This window comes from Salvelinus alpinus, chromosome 5 (assembly GCF_045679555.1).
Source record: "Salvelinus alpinus chromosome 5, SLU_Salpinus.1, whole genome shotgun sequence".
Taxonomy (NCBI): domain Eukaryota; kingdom Metazoa; phylum Chordata; class Actinopteri; order Salmoniformes; family Salmonidae; genus Salvelinus; species Salvelinus alpinus.
This window is the reverse complement of record NC_092090.1, coordinates 101,961,053-101,981,308: the sequence shown is the minus strand read 5'-3', so window position 1 is coordinate 101,981,308 and position 20,256 is coordinate 101,961,053. Positions and strand designations below refer to the sequence as shown.

The following is a 20,256-nucleotide window of genomic DNA, read 5'->3' as shown; positions in this document are numbered from 1 at the left end:
GTCTGGCAGTACTGCTCTAGCAGGTCCAAGCTCTGTTGTAGGCCATGTGCTGTGGGTGACAGAGGTCATCTGCGAAGATTAGGCATTTCACTTCTGAATTGTGGAGACTAACACCAGGGGCTGAGGATTTTTCTTGAACAGTGGCCAATTCGTTGATGCAAATATTGAAGAGTGCAGGGCTCAGAAGGCCTCACCCCTGGTTAAAGAATTCTGTTCTTTTCTTCCAATTTTAATGCTGCACGTATTGCCAGTATACATTGATTTCATGAATTTGTCTCTCTCTCTCTCTGTGTCTCTCTCTCTCTGTTTCTCTCTCTCTCTCTCTCTCTCTCTCTCTCTCTCTCTCTCTCTCTCTCTCTCTCTCTCTCTCTCTCTCTCTCTCTCTCTCTCTCTCTCTCTCTCTCTCTCTCTCTCTCTCTCTCTCTCTCTCTCTCTCTCTCTCTCTCTCTCTCTCTCTCTCTCTCTGTCTCTCTCTCTCTCTCTCTGTGTCTCTCTCTCTGTCTCTGTGTCTCTCTCTATCTCTGTGTCTCTCTCTCTCTTTCTCTCTCTCTCTCTCTGTGTCTCTCTCCCTGTGTCTCTCTCTCTCTCAGGCAGAGATGGTGAAGCGACTGAACACTATCTGTGCCCAAGTCATCCCCTTCCTTTCACTAGAGGTTTGTGTAACATTGATCTCCAGTCTGTCTCCTGTTCTCTCAGACAGTCAGAAAACTGTCTTCTGATCCAAAAAAAGGGTTGAGGAGAAGGAGAGACCTAGATTTTTTGTTTATTTCACTTTTGTTGATGATCTATTTCAATGTAAAAATATGTTTCCCATGCCAATAAAGCTCATTGAAATAAAGAGAGAGAGAGCCCTGCAATGCCAAGAGCTAAGCAAAGAAAAGAGTCCCCTCATCCAGCTGGTCCCCTCATCCAGCTGGTCCCTTCATCCAGGAGGTCCCCTCATCCAGCTGGTCCCCTCATCCAGCTGGTCCCCTCATCCAGCTGGTCCCTTCATCCAGGAGGTCCCCTCATCCAGCTGGTCCCCTCATCCAGCTGGTCCCCTCATCCAGCTGGTCCCCTCATCCAGCTGGTCCCTCATCCAGCTGGTCCCCTCATCCAGCTGGTCCCCTCATCCAGTTGGTCCCTCATCCAGCTGGTCCCCTCATCCAGCTGGTCCCTCATCCAGCTGGTCCCTCCATCCAGCTGGTCCCTCCATCCAGCTGGTCCCCTCATCCAGCTGGTCCCTCCATCCAGCTGGTCCCCTCATCCAGCTGGTCCCTCATCCAGCTGGTCCCTCCATCCAGCTGGTCCCTCCATCCAGCTGGTCCCCTCATCCAGCTGGTCCCTCATCCAGCTGGTCCCTCATGCAGCTGGTCCCCTCATCCAGCTGGTCCCTCCAGCCAGCTGGTCCCTCCATCCAGCTGGTCCCTCCATCCAGCTGGTCCCTCCATCCAGCTGGTCCCCTCATCCAGCTGGTCCCTCATGCAGCTGGTCCCCTCATCCAGCTGGTCCCTCATCCAGCTGGGCCCCTCATCCAGCTGGTCCCCTCATCCAGCTGGTCCCCTCATCCAGCTGGTCCCTCCATCCAGCTGGTCCCTCCATCCAGCTGGTCCCCTCATCCAGCTGGTCCCTCATGCAGCTGGTCCCCTCATCCAGCTGGTACCCTCATCCAGCTGGTCCCCTCATCCAGCTGGTACCCTCATCCAGCTGGTCCTGAGTTCACAAACCGGACCAGGACCAGAACATCCAATCAATCAGAATAAAACAAATTACAACACAGTCAAGACAAAACTACATTGCTTATTGAGAAACACAAACACAAAGCAAAATCCAGTGCTATCTGTCCCTAAATGGACAGTACACCGTGGCTAACTATTTGACCATGGTTATGGATCAAAACCTTAGAAAAACCTTGACAAATTACAGGCTCAGTGAGCACAGCCTTGCCATTGAGAAGGGTAGACACAGGAAAACCTGGCTCCCTGTAGAGGAAAGGCTGTGCAACCACTGCACCACAGCAGAACCTGAGACAGAGCTGCATTTCCTGACAAAATGTAAAAAACATAAAACAATTAGAGAGTGTCATTTCCCCAAATTTGAAACCCTTATTGTTAAATGTTGTTTATAGCCTTGATTATTGTTGTTGCTGATTGTCCCGCTGACAATATTGATTATTATTATTATTTTAATTGTGTTAATATTGTAAATTGATCACTTAATCTCCAGAGTAAGCTTTGGCAATATGTACATAGTTACAAAGCAAATTTAATTGAATTGAGAGGGAGATGGAGAGGGCTTTGTCTCTCCCAGGGTGTTGTATTTCCTGTCACAACTACATTACCCACAATCCTCTGGGCTCACTCCACTCTGAGGTTATTAAAGCATTATGCAGGAACCTGTCTGTTGAATCCCTGCTCTGGAGGAAGTGAAAGTGTCTCTGCTGGGTGGGATTAAAGGCAAGATGGGGTGGGCAGCACGCTGGCTCCATACCTCAGATTACACCTGGATTAGAAATGGATTAGCTGGATAATGGGATGGATTAACTGAGACTAGGGATCAGGGACGACTGCAGTCAGACAGAGGTACTGCTGTAGGAGAACTGAGGATGCATGTATTTACATAATATTTGCTTTTCTGTGTACATATTATTCATACACTACTGTCTCTCTCTCGCTGTCTCTATCTCGCTGTCTCTCTCTCCCTGTCTCTCTCTCCCTGTGTCTCTCTCTCCCTGTCTCTCTCTCCTCCTGTCTCTCTCTCCCTGTATGTCTCTATCTCCCTCTGTCTCTATCTCCCTGTGTCTCTATCTCCCTCTGTCTCTATCTCCCTCTGTCTCTATCTCCCTGTGTCTCTATCTCCCTGTGTCTCTATCTCCCTCTGTCTCTATCTCCCTGTGTCTCTATCTCCCTCTGTCTCTGTCTCCCTGTGTCTCTATCTCCCTCTGTCTCTATCTCCCTCTGTCTCTATCTCCCTGTGTCTCTATCTCCCTGTGTCTCTATCTCCCTCTGTCTCTATCTCCCTGTGTCTCTATCTCCCTCTGTCTCTGTCTCCCTGTGTCTCTATCTCCCTCTGTCTCTATCTCCCTCTGTCTCTATCTCCCTGTGTCTCTATCTCCCTCTGTCTCTATCTCCCTCTGTCTCTATCTCCCCGTGTCTCTGTCTCTATCTCCCTGTGTCTCTATCTCCCTGTATCTCTATCTCCCTGTGTCTCTGTCTCTATCTCCCTGTGTCTCTATCTCCCTGTGTCTCTGTCTCCCTGTGTCTCTATCTCCGTGTGTCTCTGTCTCCCTGTGTCTCTCTGTGTCTCTATCTCCCTGTGTCTCCATCTCCCCGTGTTTCTATCTCCCTGTGTCTCTATCTCCCTATATCTCCCTGTGTCTCTATCTCCCTGTGTCTCTATCTCCCTGTGTCTCTGTCTCCCTGTGTCTCTATCTCCCTGTGTCTCTATCTCCCTGTGTCTCTATCTCCCTGTGTCTCTATCTCCCTGTGTCTCTATCTCCCTGTGTCTCTATCTCCCTGTGTCTCTGTCTCCCTGTGTCTCTATCTCCCTGTGTCTATATCTCCCTGTGTCTCTATCTCCCCGTGTCTCTATCTCCCTGTGTCTCTATCTCCCTGTGTCTCTGTCTCCCTGTGTCTCTATCTCCCTGTGTCTCTATCTCCCTGTGTCTCTGTCTCCCTGTGTCTCTATCTCCCTGTGTCTCTATCTCCCTGTGTCTCTTTCTCCCTGTGTCTCTGTCTCCCTGTGTCTCTATATCCCTGTGTCTCTGTCTCCCTGTGTCTCTATCTCCCTGTGTCTCTATCTCCCTGTGCCTCTATCTCCCTGTGTCTCTGTCTCCCTGTGTCTCTATCTCCCTGTGTCTCTATCTCCCTGTGTCTCTGTCTCCCTGTGTCTCTATCTCCCTGTGTCTCTGTCTCCCTGTGTCTCTATCTCCCTGTGTCTCTATCTCCCTGTGTCTCTGTCTCCCTGTGTCTCTATCTCCCTGTGTCTCTATCTCCCTGTGTCTTTATCTCCCTGTGTCTCTATCTCCCTGTGTCTTTATCTCCCTGTGTCTCTATCTCCCTGTGTCTCTATCTCCCTGTGTCTCTATCTCCCTGTGTCTCTATCTCCCTGTGTCTACATCTCCCTCTGTCTCTATCTCCCTCTGTCTCTATCTCCCTGTGTCTCTATCTCCCTCTGTCTCTATCTCCCTCTGTCTCTATCTCCCTGTGTCTCTATCTCCCTCTGTCTCTATCTCCCTCTGTCTCTATCTCCCCGTGTCTCTGTCTCTATCTCCCTGTGTCTCTATCTCCCTGTATCTCTATCTCCCTGTGTCTCTGTCTCTATCTCCCTGTGTCTCTATCTCCCTGTGTCTCTGTCTCCCTGTGTCTCTATCTCCGTGTGTCTCTGTCTCCCTGTGTCTCTCTGTGTCTCTATCTCCCTGTGTCTCCATCTCCCCGTGTCTCTATCTCCCTGTGTCTCTATCTCCCTATATCTCCCTGTGTCTCTATCTCCCTGTGTCTCTATCTCCCTGTGTCTCTGTCTCCCTGTGTCTCTATCTCCCTATATCTCCCTGTGTCTCTATCTCCCTGTGTCTCTATCTCCCTGTGTCTCTATCTCCCTGTGTCTCTGTCTCCCTGTGTCTCTATCTCCCTGTGTCTATATCTCCCTGTGTCTCTATCTCCCTGTGTCTCTATCTCCCTGTGTCTCTATCTCCCTGTGTCTCTATCTCCCTGTGTCTCTATCTCCCTGTGTCTCTATCTCCCTGTGTCTCTGTCTCCCTGTGTCTCTATCTCCCTGTGTCTCTATCTCCCTGTGTCTCTTTCTCCCTGTGTCTTTATCTCCCTGTGTCTCTATCTCCCTGTGTCTCTATCTCCCTGTGTCTCTATCTCCCTGTGTCTCTATCTCCCTGTGTCTACATCTCCCTGTGTCTCTATCTCCCTCTGTCTCCCCATGTCTCTGTCTCTATCTCCCTGTGTCTCTATCTCCCTCTGTCTCCCTGTGTCTCTGTCTCCCTGTGTCTCTATCTCCCTCTGTCTCCCCGTGTCTCTGTCTCCCTGTGTCTCTATCTCCCTGTGTCTCTGTCTCCCTGTGTCTCTGTCTCTATCTCCCTGTGTCTCTATCTTCCTCTGTCTCCCCGTGTCTCTGTCTCTATCTCCCTGTGTCTCTATCTCCCTCTGTCTCCCCGTGTCTCTGTCTCTATCTCCCTGTGTCTCTATCTCCCTCTGTCTCCCCGTGTCTCTGTCTCTATCTCCCTGTGTCTCTATCTCCCTGTGTCTCTGTCTCCCTGTGTCTACATCTCCCTGTGTCTCTATCTCCCTCTGTCTCCCCATGTCTCTGTCTCTATCTCCCTGTGTCTCTATCTCCCTCTGTCTCCCCGTGTCTCTGTCTCCCTGTGTCTCTGTCTCCCCGTGTCTCTATCTCCCTGTGTCTCTATCTCCCTCTATCTCCCTCTATCTCCCTGTGTCTCTATCTCTATCTCCCTGTGTCTCCCCATGTCTATCTGTTTCTGTGTGTATCAGCATCAGCAGCAGGTAGTCCAGGCGGTGGAAAGAGCTAAACAGGTCACCATGTCTGAACTCAACTCTATCATCGGGGTACGTCTACACACGCACGCACACACGCACGCACGCATGCACGCACGCACTCACACACACACGCACGCACGCACGCACGCACGCACGCACGCACGCACACACTCGCATGCACGCACGCACGCACACGCACGCACGCACGCACGCACTCACACACACACACACACACACACACGCACGCACGCACATAGACAAACGCGCACACGCATGCACTCACACACACACACACACACACACACACACACACACACACACACACACACACACACACGCACACGCACACGCATGTTTGTTTTACTAACCATGTGTGGACCAAAATATTGATTCCCATTCAAAACCTTAACGGCAACCATACCACCAAACCCATAACCCTAATTGTTACCACTAAGCCTAAAATAGCATTTTCCTTGTGGGGACACTAAGAGACACTTGTCCAAATGTTCCTTGTTTTACTATGATACAGTATTATATATGGTACTGTAGATTAAATACACTACATGACCAAAAGTATGTGGACACCTGCTTGTTGAACATCTCATTTCAAAATCATGGGCATTAATATGGAGTTGGTCCTCCCTTTACTGCTATAACAGCCTCCACTCTTCTGGGAAGTCATTAATATGGAGTTGGTCCCCCCTTTGCTGCTATAACAGCCTCCACTCTTCTGGGAAGTCATTAATATGGAGTTGGTCCCCCCTTTGCTGCTATAACAGCCTCCACTCTTCTGGAAAGGCTTTAATATGGAGTTGGTCCCCCCTTTGCTGCTATAACAGCCTCCACTCTTCTGGGAAGTCATTAATATGGAGTTGGTCCCCCCTTTGCTGCTATAACAGCCTCCACTCTTCTGGGAAGGCATTAATATGGAGTTGGTCCTCCCTTTGCTGCTATAACAGCCTCCACTCTTCTGGGAAGTCATTAATATGGAGTTGGTCCCCCCTTTGCTGCTATAACAGCCTCCACTCTTCTGGGAAGGCATTAATATGGAGTTGGTCCCCCCTTTGCTGCTATAACAGCCTCCACTCTTCTGGGAAGGCATTAATATGGAGTTGGTCCTCCCTTTGCTGCTATAACAGCCTCCACTCTTCTGGGAAGTCATTAATATGGAGTTGGTCCTCCCTTTGCTGCTATAACAGCCTCCACTATTCTGGGAAGTCATTAATATGGAGTTGGTCCTCCCTTTGCTGCTATAACAGCCTCCACTATTCTGGGAAGTCATTAATATGGAGTTGGTCCTCCCTTTGCTGCTATAACAGCCTCCACTCTTCTGGGAAGTCATTAATATGGAGTTGGTCCCCCTTTGCTGCTATAACAGCCTCCACTCTTCTGGGAAGTCATTAATATGGAGTTGGTCCCCCCTTTGCTGCTATAACAGCCTCCACTCTTCTGGGAAGTCATTAATATGGAGTTGGTCCTCCCTTTGCTGCTATAACAGCCTCCACTCTTCTGGGAAGTCATTAATATGGAGTTGGTCCCCCCTTTGCTGCTATAACAGCCTCCACTCTTCTGGGAAGTCATTAATATGGAGTTGGTCCCCCCTTTGCTGCTATAACAGCCTCCACTCTTCTGGGAAGTCATTAATATGGAGTTGGTCCCCCCTTTGCTGCTATAACAGCCTCCACTCTTCTGGGAAGTCATTAATATGGAGTTGGTCCCCCCTTTGCTGCTATAACAGCCTCCACTCTTCTGGGAAGTCATTAATATGGAGTTGGTCCTCCCTTTGCTGCTATAACAGCCTCCACTCTTCTGGGAAGTCATTAATATGGAGTTGGTCCCCCCTTTGCTGCTATAACAGCCTCCACTCTTCTGGGAAGTCATTAATATGGAGTTGGTCCCCCCTTTGCTGCTATAACAGCCTCCACTCTTCTGGGAAGTCATTAATATGGAGTTGGTCCCCCTTTGCTGGTATAACAGCCTCCACTCTTCTGGGAAGTCATTAATATGGAGTTGGTCCCCCTTTGCTGCTATAACAGCCTCCACTCTTCTGGGAAGTCATTAATATGGAGTTGGTCCCCCTTTGCTGCTATAACAGCCTCCACTCTTCTGGGAAGTCATTAATATGGAGTTGGTCCCCCCTTTGCTGCTATAACAGCCTCCACTCTTCTGGGAAGTCATTAATATGGAGTTGGTCCCCCCTTTGCTGCTATAACAGCCTCCACTCTTCTGGGAAGTCATTAATATGGAGTTGGTCCCCCTTTGCTGCTATAACAGCCTCCACTCTTCTGGGAAGTCATTAATATGGAGTTGGTCCCCCTTTGCTGCTATAACAGCCTCCACTCTTCTGGGAAGTCATTAATATGGAGTTGGTCCTCCCTTTGCTGCTATAACAGCCTCCACTCTTCTGGGAAGTCATTAATATGGAGTTGGTCCCCCCTTTGCTGCTATAACAGCCTCCACTCTTCTGGGAAGTCATTAATATGGAGTTGGTCCCCCCTTTGCTGCTATAACAGCCTCCACTCTTCTGGGAAGTCATTAATATGGAGTTGGTCCCTCCTTTGCTGCTATAACAGCCTCCACTCTTCTGGGAAGTCATTAATATGGAGTTGGTCCCCCTTTGCTGCTATAACAGCCTCCACTCTTCTGGGAAGTCATTAATATGGAGTTGGTCCTCCCTTTGCTGCTATAACAGCCTCCACTCTTCTGGGAAGCCATTAATATGGAGTTGGTCCCTCCTTTGCTGCTATAACAGCCTCCACTCTTCTGGGAAGACATTAATATGGAGTTGGTCCCTCCTTTGCTGCTATAACAGCCTCCACTCTTCTGGGAAGTCATTAATATGGAGTTGGTCCCCCTTTGCTGCTATAACAGCCTCCACTCTTCTGGGAAGTCATTAATATGGACGTTGGTCCCCCCTTTGCTGCTATAACAGCCTCCACTCTTCTGGGAAGTCATTAATATGGAGTTGGTACCCCCCTTTGCTGCGTATAACAGCCTCCACTCTTCTGGGAAGTCATTAATATGGAGTTGGTCCCCCTTTGCTGGTATAACAGCCTCCACTCTTCTGGGAAGTCATTAATATGGAGTTGGTCCCCCTTTGCTGCTATAACAGCCTCCACTCTTCTGGGAAGTCATTAATATGGAGTTGGTCCCCCTTTGCTGCTATAACAGCCTCCACTCTTCTGGGAAGTCATTAATATGGAGTTGGTCCCCCTTTGCTGCTATAACAGCCTCCACTCTTCTGGGAAGTCATTAATATGGCAGTTGGTCCCCCCTTTGCTGCTATAACAGCCTCCACTCTTCTGGGAAGTCATTAATATGGAGTTGGTCCCTCCTTTGCTGCTATAACAGCCTCCACTCTTCTGGGAAGTCATTAATATGGAGTTGGTCCCTCCTTTGCTGCTATAACAGCCTCCACTCTTCTGGGAAGTCATTAATATGGAGTTGGTCCCCCTTTGCTGCTATAACAGCCTCCACTCTTCTGGGAAGTCATTAATATGGAGTTGGTCCCCCTTTGCTGCTATAACAGCCTCCACTCTTCTGGGAAGTCATTAATATGGCGTTGGTCCCTCCTTTGCTGCTATAACAGCCTCCACTCTTCTGGGAAGTCATTAATATGGAGTTGGTCCCTCCTTTGCTGCTATAACAGCCTCCACTCTTCTGGGAAGTCATTAATATGGAGTTGGTCCCTCCTTTGCTGCTATAACAGCCTCCACTCTTCTGGGAAGTCATTAATATGGAGTTGGTCCCCCTTTGCTGCTATAACAGCCTCCACTCTTCTGGGAAGTCATTAATATGGAGTTGGTCCCCCTTTGCTGCTATAACAGCCTCCACTCTTCTGGGAAGTCATTAATATGGAGTTGGTCCCCCTTTGCTGCTATAACAGCCTCCACTCTTATGGGAAGTCATTAATATGGAGTTGGTCCCCCTTTGCTGCTATAACAGCCTCCACTCTTCTGGGAAGTCATTAATATGGAGTTGGTCCTCCCTTTGCTGCTATAACAGCCTCCACTCTTCTGGGAAGTCATTAATATGGAGTTGGTCCCCCTTTGCTGCTATAACAGCCTCCACTCTTCTGGGAAGTCATTAATATGGAGTTGGTCCCCCCTTTGCTGCTATAACAGCCTCCACTCTTCTGGGAAGTCATTAATATGGAGTTGGTCCCCCCTTTGCTGCTATAACAGCCTCCACTCTTCTGGGAAGTCATTAATATGGAGTTGGTCCCCCTTTGCTGGTATAACAGCCTCCACTCTTCTGGGAAGTCATTAATATGGAGTTGGTCCCCCTTTGCTGGTATAACAGCCTCCACTCTTCTGGGAAGTCATTAATATGGAGTTGGTCCTCCCTTTGCTGCTATAACAGCCTCCACTCTTCTGGGAAGTCATTAATATGGAGTTGGTCCCCCTTTGCTGGTATAACAGCCTCCACTCTTCTGGGAAGTCATTAATATGGAGTTGGTCCTCCCTTTGCTGCTATAACAGCCTCCACTCTTCTGGGAAGTCATTAATATGGAGTTGGTCCCCCCTTTGCTGCTATAACAGCCTCCACTCTTCTGGGAAGTCATTAATATGGAGTTGGTCCTCCCTTTGCTGCTATAACAGCCTCCACTCTTCTGGGAAGTCATTAATATGGCGTTGGTCCCCCCTTTGCTGCTATAACAGCCTCCACTCTTCTGGGAAGTCATTCATATAGAGTTGGTCCCCCCTTTGCTGCTATAACAGCCTCCACTCTTCTGGGAAGTCATTAATATGGAGTTGGTCCCCCTTTGCTGCTACAACAGCCTCCACTCTTCTGGGAAGTCAATAATATGGCGTTGGTCCCCCCTTTGCTGCTACAACAGCCTCCACTCTTCTGGGAAGTCATTAATATGGAGTTGGACCCCCCTTTGCTGCTATAACAACCTCCATTCTTCTGGGAAGTCATTAATATGGAGTTGTTCCCCCCTTTGCTGGTATAACAGCCTCCACTCTTCTGGGAAGTCATTAATATGGAGTTGGTCCCCCTTTGCTGGTATAACAGCCTCCACTCTTCTGGGAAGTCATTAATATGGAGTTGGTCCTCCCTTTGCTGCTATAACAGCCTCCACTCTTCTGGGAAGTCATTAATATGGAGTTGGTCCCCCTTTGCTGGTATAACAGCCTCCACTCTTCTGGGAAGTCATTAATATGGAGTTGGTCCTCCCTTTGCTGCTATAACAGCCTCCACTCTTCTGGGAAGTCATTAATATGGAGTTGGTCCCCCCTTTGCTGCTATAACAGCCTCCACTCTTCTGGGAAGTCATTAATATGGAGTTGGTCCTCCCTTTGCTGCTATAACAGCCTCCACTCTTCTGGGAAGTCATTAATATGGCGTTGGTCCCTCCTTTGCTGCTATAACAGCCTCCACTCTTCTGGGAAGTCATTCATATAGAGTTGGTCCCCCCTTTGCTGCTATAACAGCCTCCACTCTTCTGGGAAGTCATTAATATGGAGTTGGTCCCCCTTTGCTGCTACAACAGCCTCCACTCTTCTGGGAAGTCAATAATATGGCGTTGGTCCCCCCTTTGCTGCTACAACAGCCTCCACTCTTCTGGGAAGTCATTAATATGGAGTTGGACCCCCCTTTGCTGCTATAACAACCTCCATTCTTCTGGGAAGTCATTAATATGGAGTTGTTCCCCCCTTTGCTGCTACAACAGCCTCCACTCTTCTGGGAAGTCATTAATATGGAGTTGGACCCCCCTCTTTGCTGCTATAACAGCCTCCACTCTTCTGGGAAGTCTTTCCACTAGATGTTGGAACATTGCTGCGGGGACTTGCTTCCATTTAGCCACAAGAGCATTAGTGAGGTCAGGCACTGACGTTGGGCGATTAGGCCTGGCTCACAGTCGGCGTTCCAATTCATCCCAAAGGTGTTTGATTTGGTTGAGGTCAGAGATCTGTCGTGTCTTTGCTATCATTAAATTGAAGACTTATAGTTTTTTATCAAAGATTCTCTGTAATTAGTTATTACGCGATCAACTAAATAATAACGTAACTAATTAACTATGAATTTGGGAGCACCAGGGAAAGTAGTCAGATTGCAAAGTTATAATTTCCCAATATAACCTTTCAGATATTTTCATATCTGATCAATAGTCTTCTAATTAATGATTTATTTATTTTACCTCACATTAGTCTCATTCCAAACGTCGTAAATTGTTGGTTATCTGCACGAACCCAGTCTTCACTATGAGTCATCCATACATCAATTGTCTTAAATCATTTATTTATTACTAACTAAGTAATTCACAGAAATGCATAAACAAACAAACAAACTTAAAATGGTTACATGAAATGATGGGAGAAATATGCCCTAGTGGGCTGAACCGGCATTGGGCATGTTAGACAAAGGGAAAATTGGGTTCGACTAAGAATTCACTACAGAGTTCATAATTATAACAATTGACATGCTAATCCTTTACACATGAACGCTCACTCATTCGGGAACAATTGCAATCAATATATATATATTTACGCTCAGTGTGTCGTCTTGATCGCTGGAGGAAGTTAGTTTCTGTTGGAGATTCGTCTGTCTCTGTCTTGGTTATTGTGGATAGTTCAGAGTGACATTCGTTATAGAATGGATGTTTCGGCGGTTGTCTTTCTTCACGTTCAATGATACCGAATTCCTAGCTGCAGACTAGTAGTCAATATCAAAGACTTGTTCTTATTCGTCTAAGAGTTTAACCACATGGTATGGTTAAAGATTCAGCAATGGTACTTAACCTTCGTTCTCCTCCTAATGGAGAAAACATGGTCTGTTGATAATTTCTCAGAGTTGGGTTTTTATTAGGATAGCAGAGAGGGGCTGTCCCAGGATGTCTGACCCAACTGGCTCAGGGGCGGGTCCTCGGATTTAGTTCAAATCAAAAGGGATTTGTATTTTTCTTCATTAAACAGTCCAAAATCATATTACACAATTATACAAACAGTATCATACTCACTCATTCATTTTATACAACAAACAGATGTAAACCTCATATCTGAGGTTATTATATAAACAGCGGTATGGTAATGTAGCCACACAGTCTCCCATGAGTTTCCCACATTGTGACCAACGGACCGGTTAATAGCTGGGATCTTTACCGATCTTTAATACTTTTTCCGGAACATGAAATCTGTTCGTACCTCAAGTTCTGTGAGGTGGAAGAAACCTCTTTGTCCTGAAAGTTTACCCTCTCTCTAATACTGTTTGGCCATGAGGAGATAATTTACGACGTCTCTCTGTGACCACAGCATGGGTTGAAGGAGGAAAGGGGGGGGGCAGGGAGTGGCAGGGAGAGGGGGATGGGCTTTATGTACCTAAACAGGCAACGTCATGACAGATCTGTGCAGGCCAGTCATGTTCTTCCACACCGATCTTGACAAACCATTTCTGTATGGACCTCACTTTTTGCACGGGAGCATTGTCATGCTGAAACAGGAAAGGGCCTTCCCCAAACTGTTGCCACAAAGTTGGAATAACAGAATTGTATGCTGTAGCGTTAAGACTTCCCTTCACTGGAACTAAGGGGCCTGAACCAAGAAAAACAACCCCAGATCATTATTCCTCATCCACCAAACTTTACAGTTGACACTATGTAGAGGGTCTCTCTCTCTTAATGTCTCTCTCTCTGTCTTTCTCTTTCCCTCCCTCTCCTATTTCTCTCCTCTGTCTCTCTCTCTGAGTGTCTCTCTCTCTCTCCCTTAGTCTCTCTCTCTCTCTCTCTCTCTGTCTTTCTCTTTCCTTCCCTCTCCTATTTCTCTCCTCTGTCTCTCTCTGCCTGTGTCTAGTGTAGAGTGGTAATGATAATGGTATGTGTGTGTATTCAGCAGCAGCAGCTCCATGCCCAGCACCTGTGTCATGGCCCTGCCCTCCCGGTGCCCCTCACCACCCAACCTTCTGGGCACCAACCCCCTCAACCCTCCCTGCCCACCGCAGGCAGCAGCAGCCTCCTGGACCTCTCCTCCGCCCTCGCTGCCCATCAGCTGCCCCTAAAGGAGGACAAAAAACACAAGGACAACAACAACACCGACAGAGGTAAACACTGAAACTCTACTTGAGGTTGCACTAGATAATCCTCTTTCCATTCATTTATTTTGTTTTGCGTTTTTGTTTACAGAGACAGTTTTAAGTAGTACTCTCTCTAGTACAGTCAGATGGTCTATAACAGGTTTCAGTAGTACTCTCTCTAGTACAGTCAGATGGTCTATAACAGGTTTCAGTAGTACTCTCTCTAGTACAGTCAGATGGTCTATAACAGGTTTCAGTAGTACTCTCTAGTACAGTCAGATGGTCTACAACAGGTTTCAGTAGTACTCTCTAGTACAGTCAGATGGTCTATAACAGGTTTCAGTAGTACTCTCTCTAGTACAGTCAGATGGTCTATAACAGGTTTCAGTAGTACTCTCTCTAGTACAGTCAGATGGTCTATAACAGGTTTCAGTAGTACTCTCTCTACTACAGTCAGATGGTCTATAACAGGTTTCAGTAGTACTCTCTCTAGTACAGTCAGATGGTCTATAACAGGTTTCAGTAGTACTCTCTAGTACAGTCAGATGGTCTATAACAGGTTTCAGTAGTACTCTTTAGTACAGTCAGATGGTCTATAACAGGTTTCAGTAGTACTCTCTCTACTACAGTCAGATGGTCTATAACAGGTTTCAGTAGTACTCTCTATAGTACAGTCAGATGGTCTATAACAGGTTTCAGTAGTACTCTCTAGTACAGTCAGATGGTATATAACAGGTTTCAGTAGTACTCTCTCTAGTACAGTCAGATGGTCTATAACAGGTTTCAGTAGTACTCTCTCTAGTACAGTCAGATGGTCTATAACAGGTTTCAGTAGTACTCTCTCTAGTACAGTCAGATGGTCTATAACAGGTTTCAGTAGTACTCTCTACTACAGTCAGATGGTCTATAACAGGTTTCAGTAGTACTCTCTAGTACAGTCAGATGGTCTATAACAGGTTTCAGTAGTACTCTCTCTAATACAGTCAGATGGTCTATAACAGGTTTCAGTAGTACTCTCTCTAGTACAGTCAGATGGTCTATAACAGGTTTCAGTAGTACTCTCTAGTACAGTCAGATGGTCTATAACAGGTTTCAGTAGTACTCTCTAGTACAGTCAGATGGTCTATAACAGGTTTCAGTAGTACTCTCTCTAGTACAGTCAGATGGTCTATAACAGGTTTCAGTAGTACTCTCTCTAGTACAGTCAGATGGTCTATAACAGGTTTCAGTAGTACTCTCTCTAGTACAGTCAGATGGTCTATAACAGGTTTCAGTAGTACTCTCTAGTACAGTCAGATGGTCTACAACAGGTTTCAGTAGTACTCTCTAGTACAGTCAGATGGTCTATAACAGGTTTCAGTAGTACTCTCTCTAGTACAGTCAGATGGTCTATAACAGGTTTCAGTAGTACTCTCTCTAGTACAGTCAGATGGTCTATAACAGGTTTCAGTAGTACTCTCTCTACTACAGTCAGATGGTCTATAACAGGTTTCAGTAGTACTCTCTCTAGTACAGTCAGATGGTCTATAACAGGTTTCAGTAGTACTCTCTAGTACAGTCAGATGGTCTATAACAGGTTTCAGTAGTACTCTTTAGTACAGTCAGATGGTCTATAACAGGTTTCAGTAGTACTCTCTCTACTACAGTCAGATGGTCTATAACAGGTTTCAGTAGTACTCTCTATAGTACAGTCAGATGGTCTATAACAGGTTTCAGTAGTACTCTCTAGTACAGTCAGATGGTATATAACAGGTTTCAGTAGTACTCTCTCTAGTACAGTCAGATGGTCTATAACAGGTTTCAGTAGTACTCTCTCTAGTACAGTCAGATGGTCTATAACAGGTTTCAGTAGTACTCTCTCTAGTACAGTCAGATGGTCTATAACAGGTTTCAGTAGTACTCTCTACTACAGTCAGATGGTCTATAACAGGTTTCAGTAGTACTCTCTAGTACAGTCAGATGGTCTATAACAGGTTTCAGTAGTACTCTCTCTAATACAGTCAGATGGTCTATAACAGGTTTCAGTAGTACTCTCTCTAGTACAGTCAGATGGTCTATAACAGGTTTCAGTAGTACTCTCTAGTACAGTCAGATGGTCTATAACAGGTTTCAGTAGTACTCTCTAGTACAGTCAGATGGTCTATAACAGGTTTCAGTAGTACTCTCTCTAGTACAGTCAGATGGTCTATAACAGGTTTCAGTAGTACTCTCTCTAGTACAGTCAGATGGTCTATAACAGGTTTCAGTAGTACTCTCTCTAGTACAGTCAGATGGTCTATAACAGGTTTCAGTAGTACTCTCTAGTACAGTCAGATGGTCTATAACAGGTTTCAGTAGTACTCTCTCTAGTACAGTCAGATGGTCTATAACAGGTTTCAGTAGTACTCTCTCTAGTACAGTCAGATGGTCTATAACAGGTTTCAGTAGTACTCTCTAGTACAGTCAGATGGTCTATAACAGGTTTCAGTAGTACTCTCTCTAGTACAGTCAGATGGTCTATAACAGGTTTCAGTAGTACTCTCTAGTACAGTCAGATGGTATATAACAGGTTTCAGTAGTACTCTCTAGTACAGTCAGATGGTCTATAACAGGTTTCAGTAGTACTCTCTAGTACAGTCAGATGGTCTATAACAGGTTTCAGTAGTACTCTCTCTAGTACAGTCAGATGTTCTATAACAGGTTTCAGTAGTACTCTCTAGTACAGTCAGATGGTCTATAACAGGTTTCAGTAGTACTCTCTCTAGTACAGTCAGATGGTCTATAACAGGTTTCAGTAGTACTCTCTAGTACAGTCAGATGGTCTATAACAGGTTTCAGTAGTACTCTCTCTAGTACAGTCAGATGGTCTATAACAGGTTTCAGTAGTACTCTCTAGTACAGTCAGATGGTCTATAACAGGTTTCAGTAGTACTCTCTAGTACAGTCAGATGGTATATAACAGGTTTCAGTAGTACTCTCTAGTACAGTCAGATGGTCTATAACAGGTTTCAGTAGTACTCTCTCTAGTACAGTCAGATGGTCTATAACAGGTTTCAGTAGTACTCTCTAGTACAGTCAGATGGTCTATAACAGGTTTCAGTAGTACTCTCTAGTACAGTCAGATGGTCTATAACAGGTTTCAGTAGTACTCTCTAATACAGTCAGATGGTCTATAACAGGTTTCAGTAGTACTCTCTAGTACAGTCAGATGGTATATAACAGGTTTCAGTAGTACTCTCTCTAGTACAGTCAGATGTTATATAACAGGTTTCAGTAGTACTCTCTAGTACAGTCAGATGGTCTATAACAGGTTTCAGTAGTACTCTCTCTAGTACAGTCAGATGGTCTATAACAGGTTTCAGTAGTACTCTCTCTAGTACAGTCAGATGGTATATAACAGGTTTCAGTAGTACTCTCTAGTACAGTCAGATGGTCTATAACAGGTTTCAGTAGTACTCTCTAGTACAGTCAGATGGTCTATAACAGGTTTCAGTAGTACTCTCTCTAGTACAGTCAGATGGTCTATAACAGGTTTCAGTAGTACTCTCTAGTACAGTCAGATGGTATATAACAGGTTTCAGTAGTACTCTCTAGTACAGTCAGATGGTCTATAACAGGTTTCAGTAGTACTCTCTAGTACAGTCAGATGGTCTATAACATGTTTCAGTAGTACTCTCTAGTACAGTCAGATGGTCTATAACATGTTTCAGTAGTACTCTCTAGTACAGTCAGATGGTATATAACAGGTTTCAGTAGTACTCTCTAGTACAGTCAGATGGTATATAACAGGTTTCAGTAGTACTCTCTAGTACAGTCAGATGGTCTATAACAGGTTTCAGTAGTACTCTCTCTTGTACAGTCAGATGGTCTATAACAGGTTTCAGTAGTACTCTCTCTAGTACAGTCAGATGGTATATAACAGGTTTCAGTAGTACTCTCTAGTACAGTCAGATGGTCTATAACAGGTTTCAGTAGTACTCTCTAGTACAGTCAGATGGTCTATAACAGGTTTCAGTAGTACTCTCTCTAGTACAGTCACATGGTCTATAACAGGTTTCAGTAGTACTCTCTAGTACAGTCAGATGGTATATAACAGGTTTCAGTAGTACTCTCTAGTACAGTCAGATGGTCTATAACAGGTTTCAGTAGTACTCTCTAGTACAGTCAGATGGTCTATAACAGGTTTCAGTAGTACTCTCTAATACAGTCAGATGGTCTATAACAGGTTTCAGTAGTACTCTCTCTAGTACAGTCAGATGGTCTATAACAGGTTTCAGTAGTACTCTCTCTAGTACAGTCAGATGGTCTATAACAGGTTTCAGTAGTACTCTCTACTACAGTCAGATGGTCTATAACAGGTTTCAGTAGTACTCTCTAGTACAGTCAGATGGTCTATAACAGGTTTCAGTAGTACTCTCTAGTACAGTCAGATGGTCTATAACAGGTTTCAGTAGTACTCTCTCTAGTACAGTCAGATGGTCTATAACAGGTTTCAGTAGTACTCTCTCTAGTACAGTCAGATGGTCTATAACAGGTTTCAGTAGTACTCTCTAATACAGTCAGATGGTCTATAACAGGTTTCAGTAGTACTCTCTCTAGTACAGTCAGATGGTCTATAACAGGTTTCAGTAGTACTCTCTCTAGTACAGTCAGATGGTCTATAACAGGTTTCAGTAGTACTCTCTCTAATACAGTCATTTGGTCTATAACAGGTTTCAGTAGTACTCTCTCGTACAGTCAGATGGTATATAACAGGTTTCAGTAGTACTCTCTCTAGTACAGTCAGATGGTCTATAACAGGTTTCAGTAGTACTCTCTCTAGTACAGTCAGATGGTCTATAACAGGTTTCAGTAGTACTCTCTCGTACAGTCAGATGGTCTATAACAGGTTTCAGTAGTACTCTCTAGTACATTCAGATGGTATATAACAGGTTTCAGTAGTACTCTCTCTAGTACAGTCAGATGGTCTATAACAGGTTTCAGTAGTACTCTCTAGTACAGTCAGATGGTCTATAACAGGTTTCAATAGTACTCTCTAGTACAGTCAGATGGTCTATAACAGGTTTCAGTAGTACTCTCTAGTACAGTCAGATGGTCTATAACAGGTTTCAGTAGTACTCTCTCTAGTACAGTCAGATGGTCTATAACAGGTTTCAGTAGTACTCTCTAGTACAGTCAGATGGTCTATAACAGGTTTCAGTAGTACTCTCTCTAGTACAGTCAGATAGTCTATAACAGGTTTCAGTAGTACTCTCTAGTACCTCCTCCTTTTCCGCAGCAACCAGTGATCCGGGTCAACAGCACCAATGTAACAGTATAGCTTCCGTTCCTCTCCACGCCCCGAACCAGGGACCCTACGCACACAGACTACAGTCACCCTCGAAGCATCGTTACCCATCACTCCACAAAAGCCGTGGCCCTTGCAGAGCAAGGGGAACCACTACTTCAAGTTCTCAGAGCGAGTGACGTCAGCGATTGAAACACTATTAGCGCGCACCACCGCAAACTAGCTAGCCATTTCACATCGGTTACACTCGCACCCCCCTGACTTACCACTAATAGCTTTGACCATGCTACTTTGAGATAAATTGAATTACTATTACTGTGATATGTGGTTGTAACACCTAGCTATCTTAAGATGAATGCAAGTCACTCTTTATAAGACCGTCTGCTAAATGACTATAATGGAAAATGAAGTAGTGCTATGCTAAGCGCTAGTCTAATGCCAGAGTAGCAGTGCTATGCTAATCACTAGTCTAACTCCAGAGTAGCAGTGCTATGCTAAGCGCTAGTCTAATGCCAGAGTAGCAGTGCTATGCTAATCACTAGTCTAACTCCAGAGTAGTAGTGCTATGCTAATCACTAGTCTAACTCCAGAGTAGCAGTGCTATACTAATCACTAGTCTAACTCTAGAGTAGCAGTGCTATGCTAATCACTAGTCTAACTCTAGAGTAGCAGTGCTATGCTAATCACTAGTCTAACTCTAGAGTAGCAGTGCTATGCTACACAGTAGTCTAACTCCAGAGTAGCAGTGCTATGCTAATCACTAGTCTAACTACAGAGTAGCAGTGCTATGCTAATCACTAGTCTAACTCTAGAGTAGCAGTGCTATGCTACACACTAGTCTAACTCCAGAGTAGCAGTGCTATGCTAATCACTAGTCTAACTACAGAGTAGCAGTGCTATGCTAATCACTCGTCTAACTACAGAGTAGCAGTGCTATGCTAATCACTAGTCTAACTACAGAGTAGCAGTGCTATGCTAATCACTAGTCTAACTCCAGAGTAGCAGTGCTATGCTAATCACTAGTCTAACTCCAGAGTAGCAGTGCTATGCTAATCACTAGTCTAACTCCAGAGTAGCAGTGCTATGCTAATCACTAGTCTAACTACAGAGTAGCAGTGCTATGCTAATCACTAGTCTAACTCTAGAGTAGCAGTGCTATGCTAATCACTAGTCTAACTCTAGAGTAGCAGTGCTATGCTACACACTAGTCTAACTCCAGAGTAGCAGTGCTATGCTAATCACTAGTCTAACTACAGAGTAGCAGTGCTATGCTAATCACTAGTCTAACTCCAGAGTAGCAGTGCTATGCTACACACTAGTCTAACTCCAGAGTAGAAGTGCTATGCTAAGCACTAGTCTAACTCCAGAGTAGCAGTGCTATGCTACGCACTAGTCTAACTCTAGAGTAGCAGCCCCAGTATCATAGCTACTCCATTGTTAGCCTGTCAGATTTTAACAGCTCTCCCTGCACTAATCTGAATGAGTAAACCCAAT

The 20,256-nt window shown here is 45.4% G+C and overlaps 1 protein-coding gene across 1 annotated transcript in view; it reads left to right on the top strand.

Annotated features, from left to right (window-relative positions):
* Positions 1 to 20,256, top strand: part of LOC139577358 (transducin-like enhancer protein 4) — a 78,692-nt gene that overhangs the window by 26,788 nt on the left and 31,648 nt on the right. Inside the window, exons 3-5 of the mRNA XM_071404415.1 lie at positions 591 to 653; positions 5,478 to 5,552; positions 13,316 to 13,523. Of these exons, the coding sequence (XP_071260516.1) occupies positions 591 to 653; positions 5,478 to 5,552; positions 13,316 to 13,523 (346 nt within the window). The remainder of the gene's footprint in view (positions 1 to 590; positions 654 to 5,477; positions 5,553 to 13,315; positions 13,524 to 20,256) is intronic.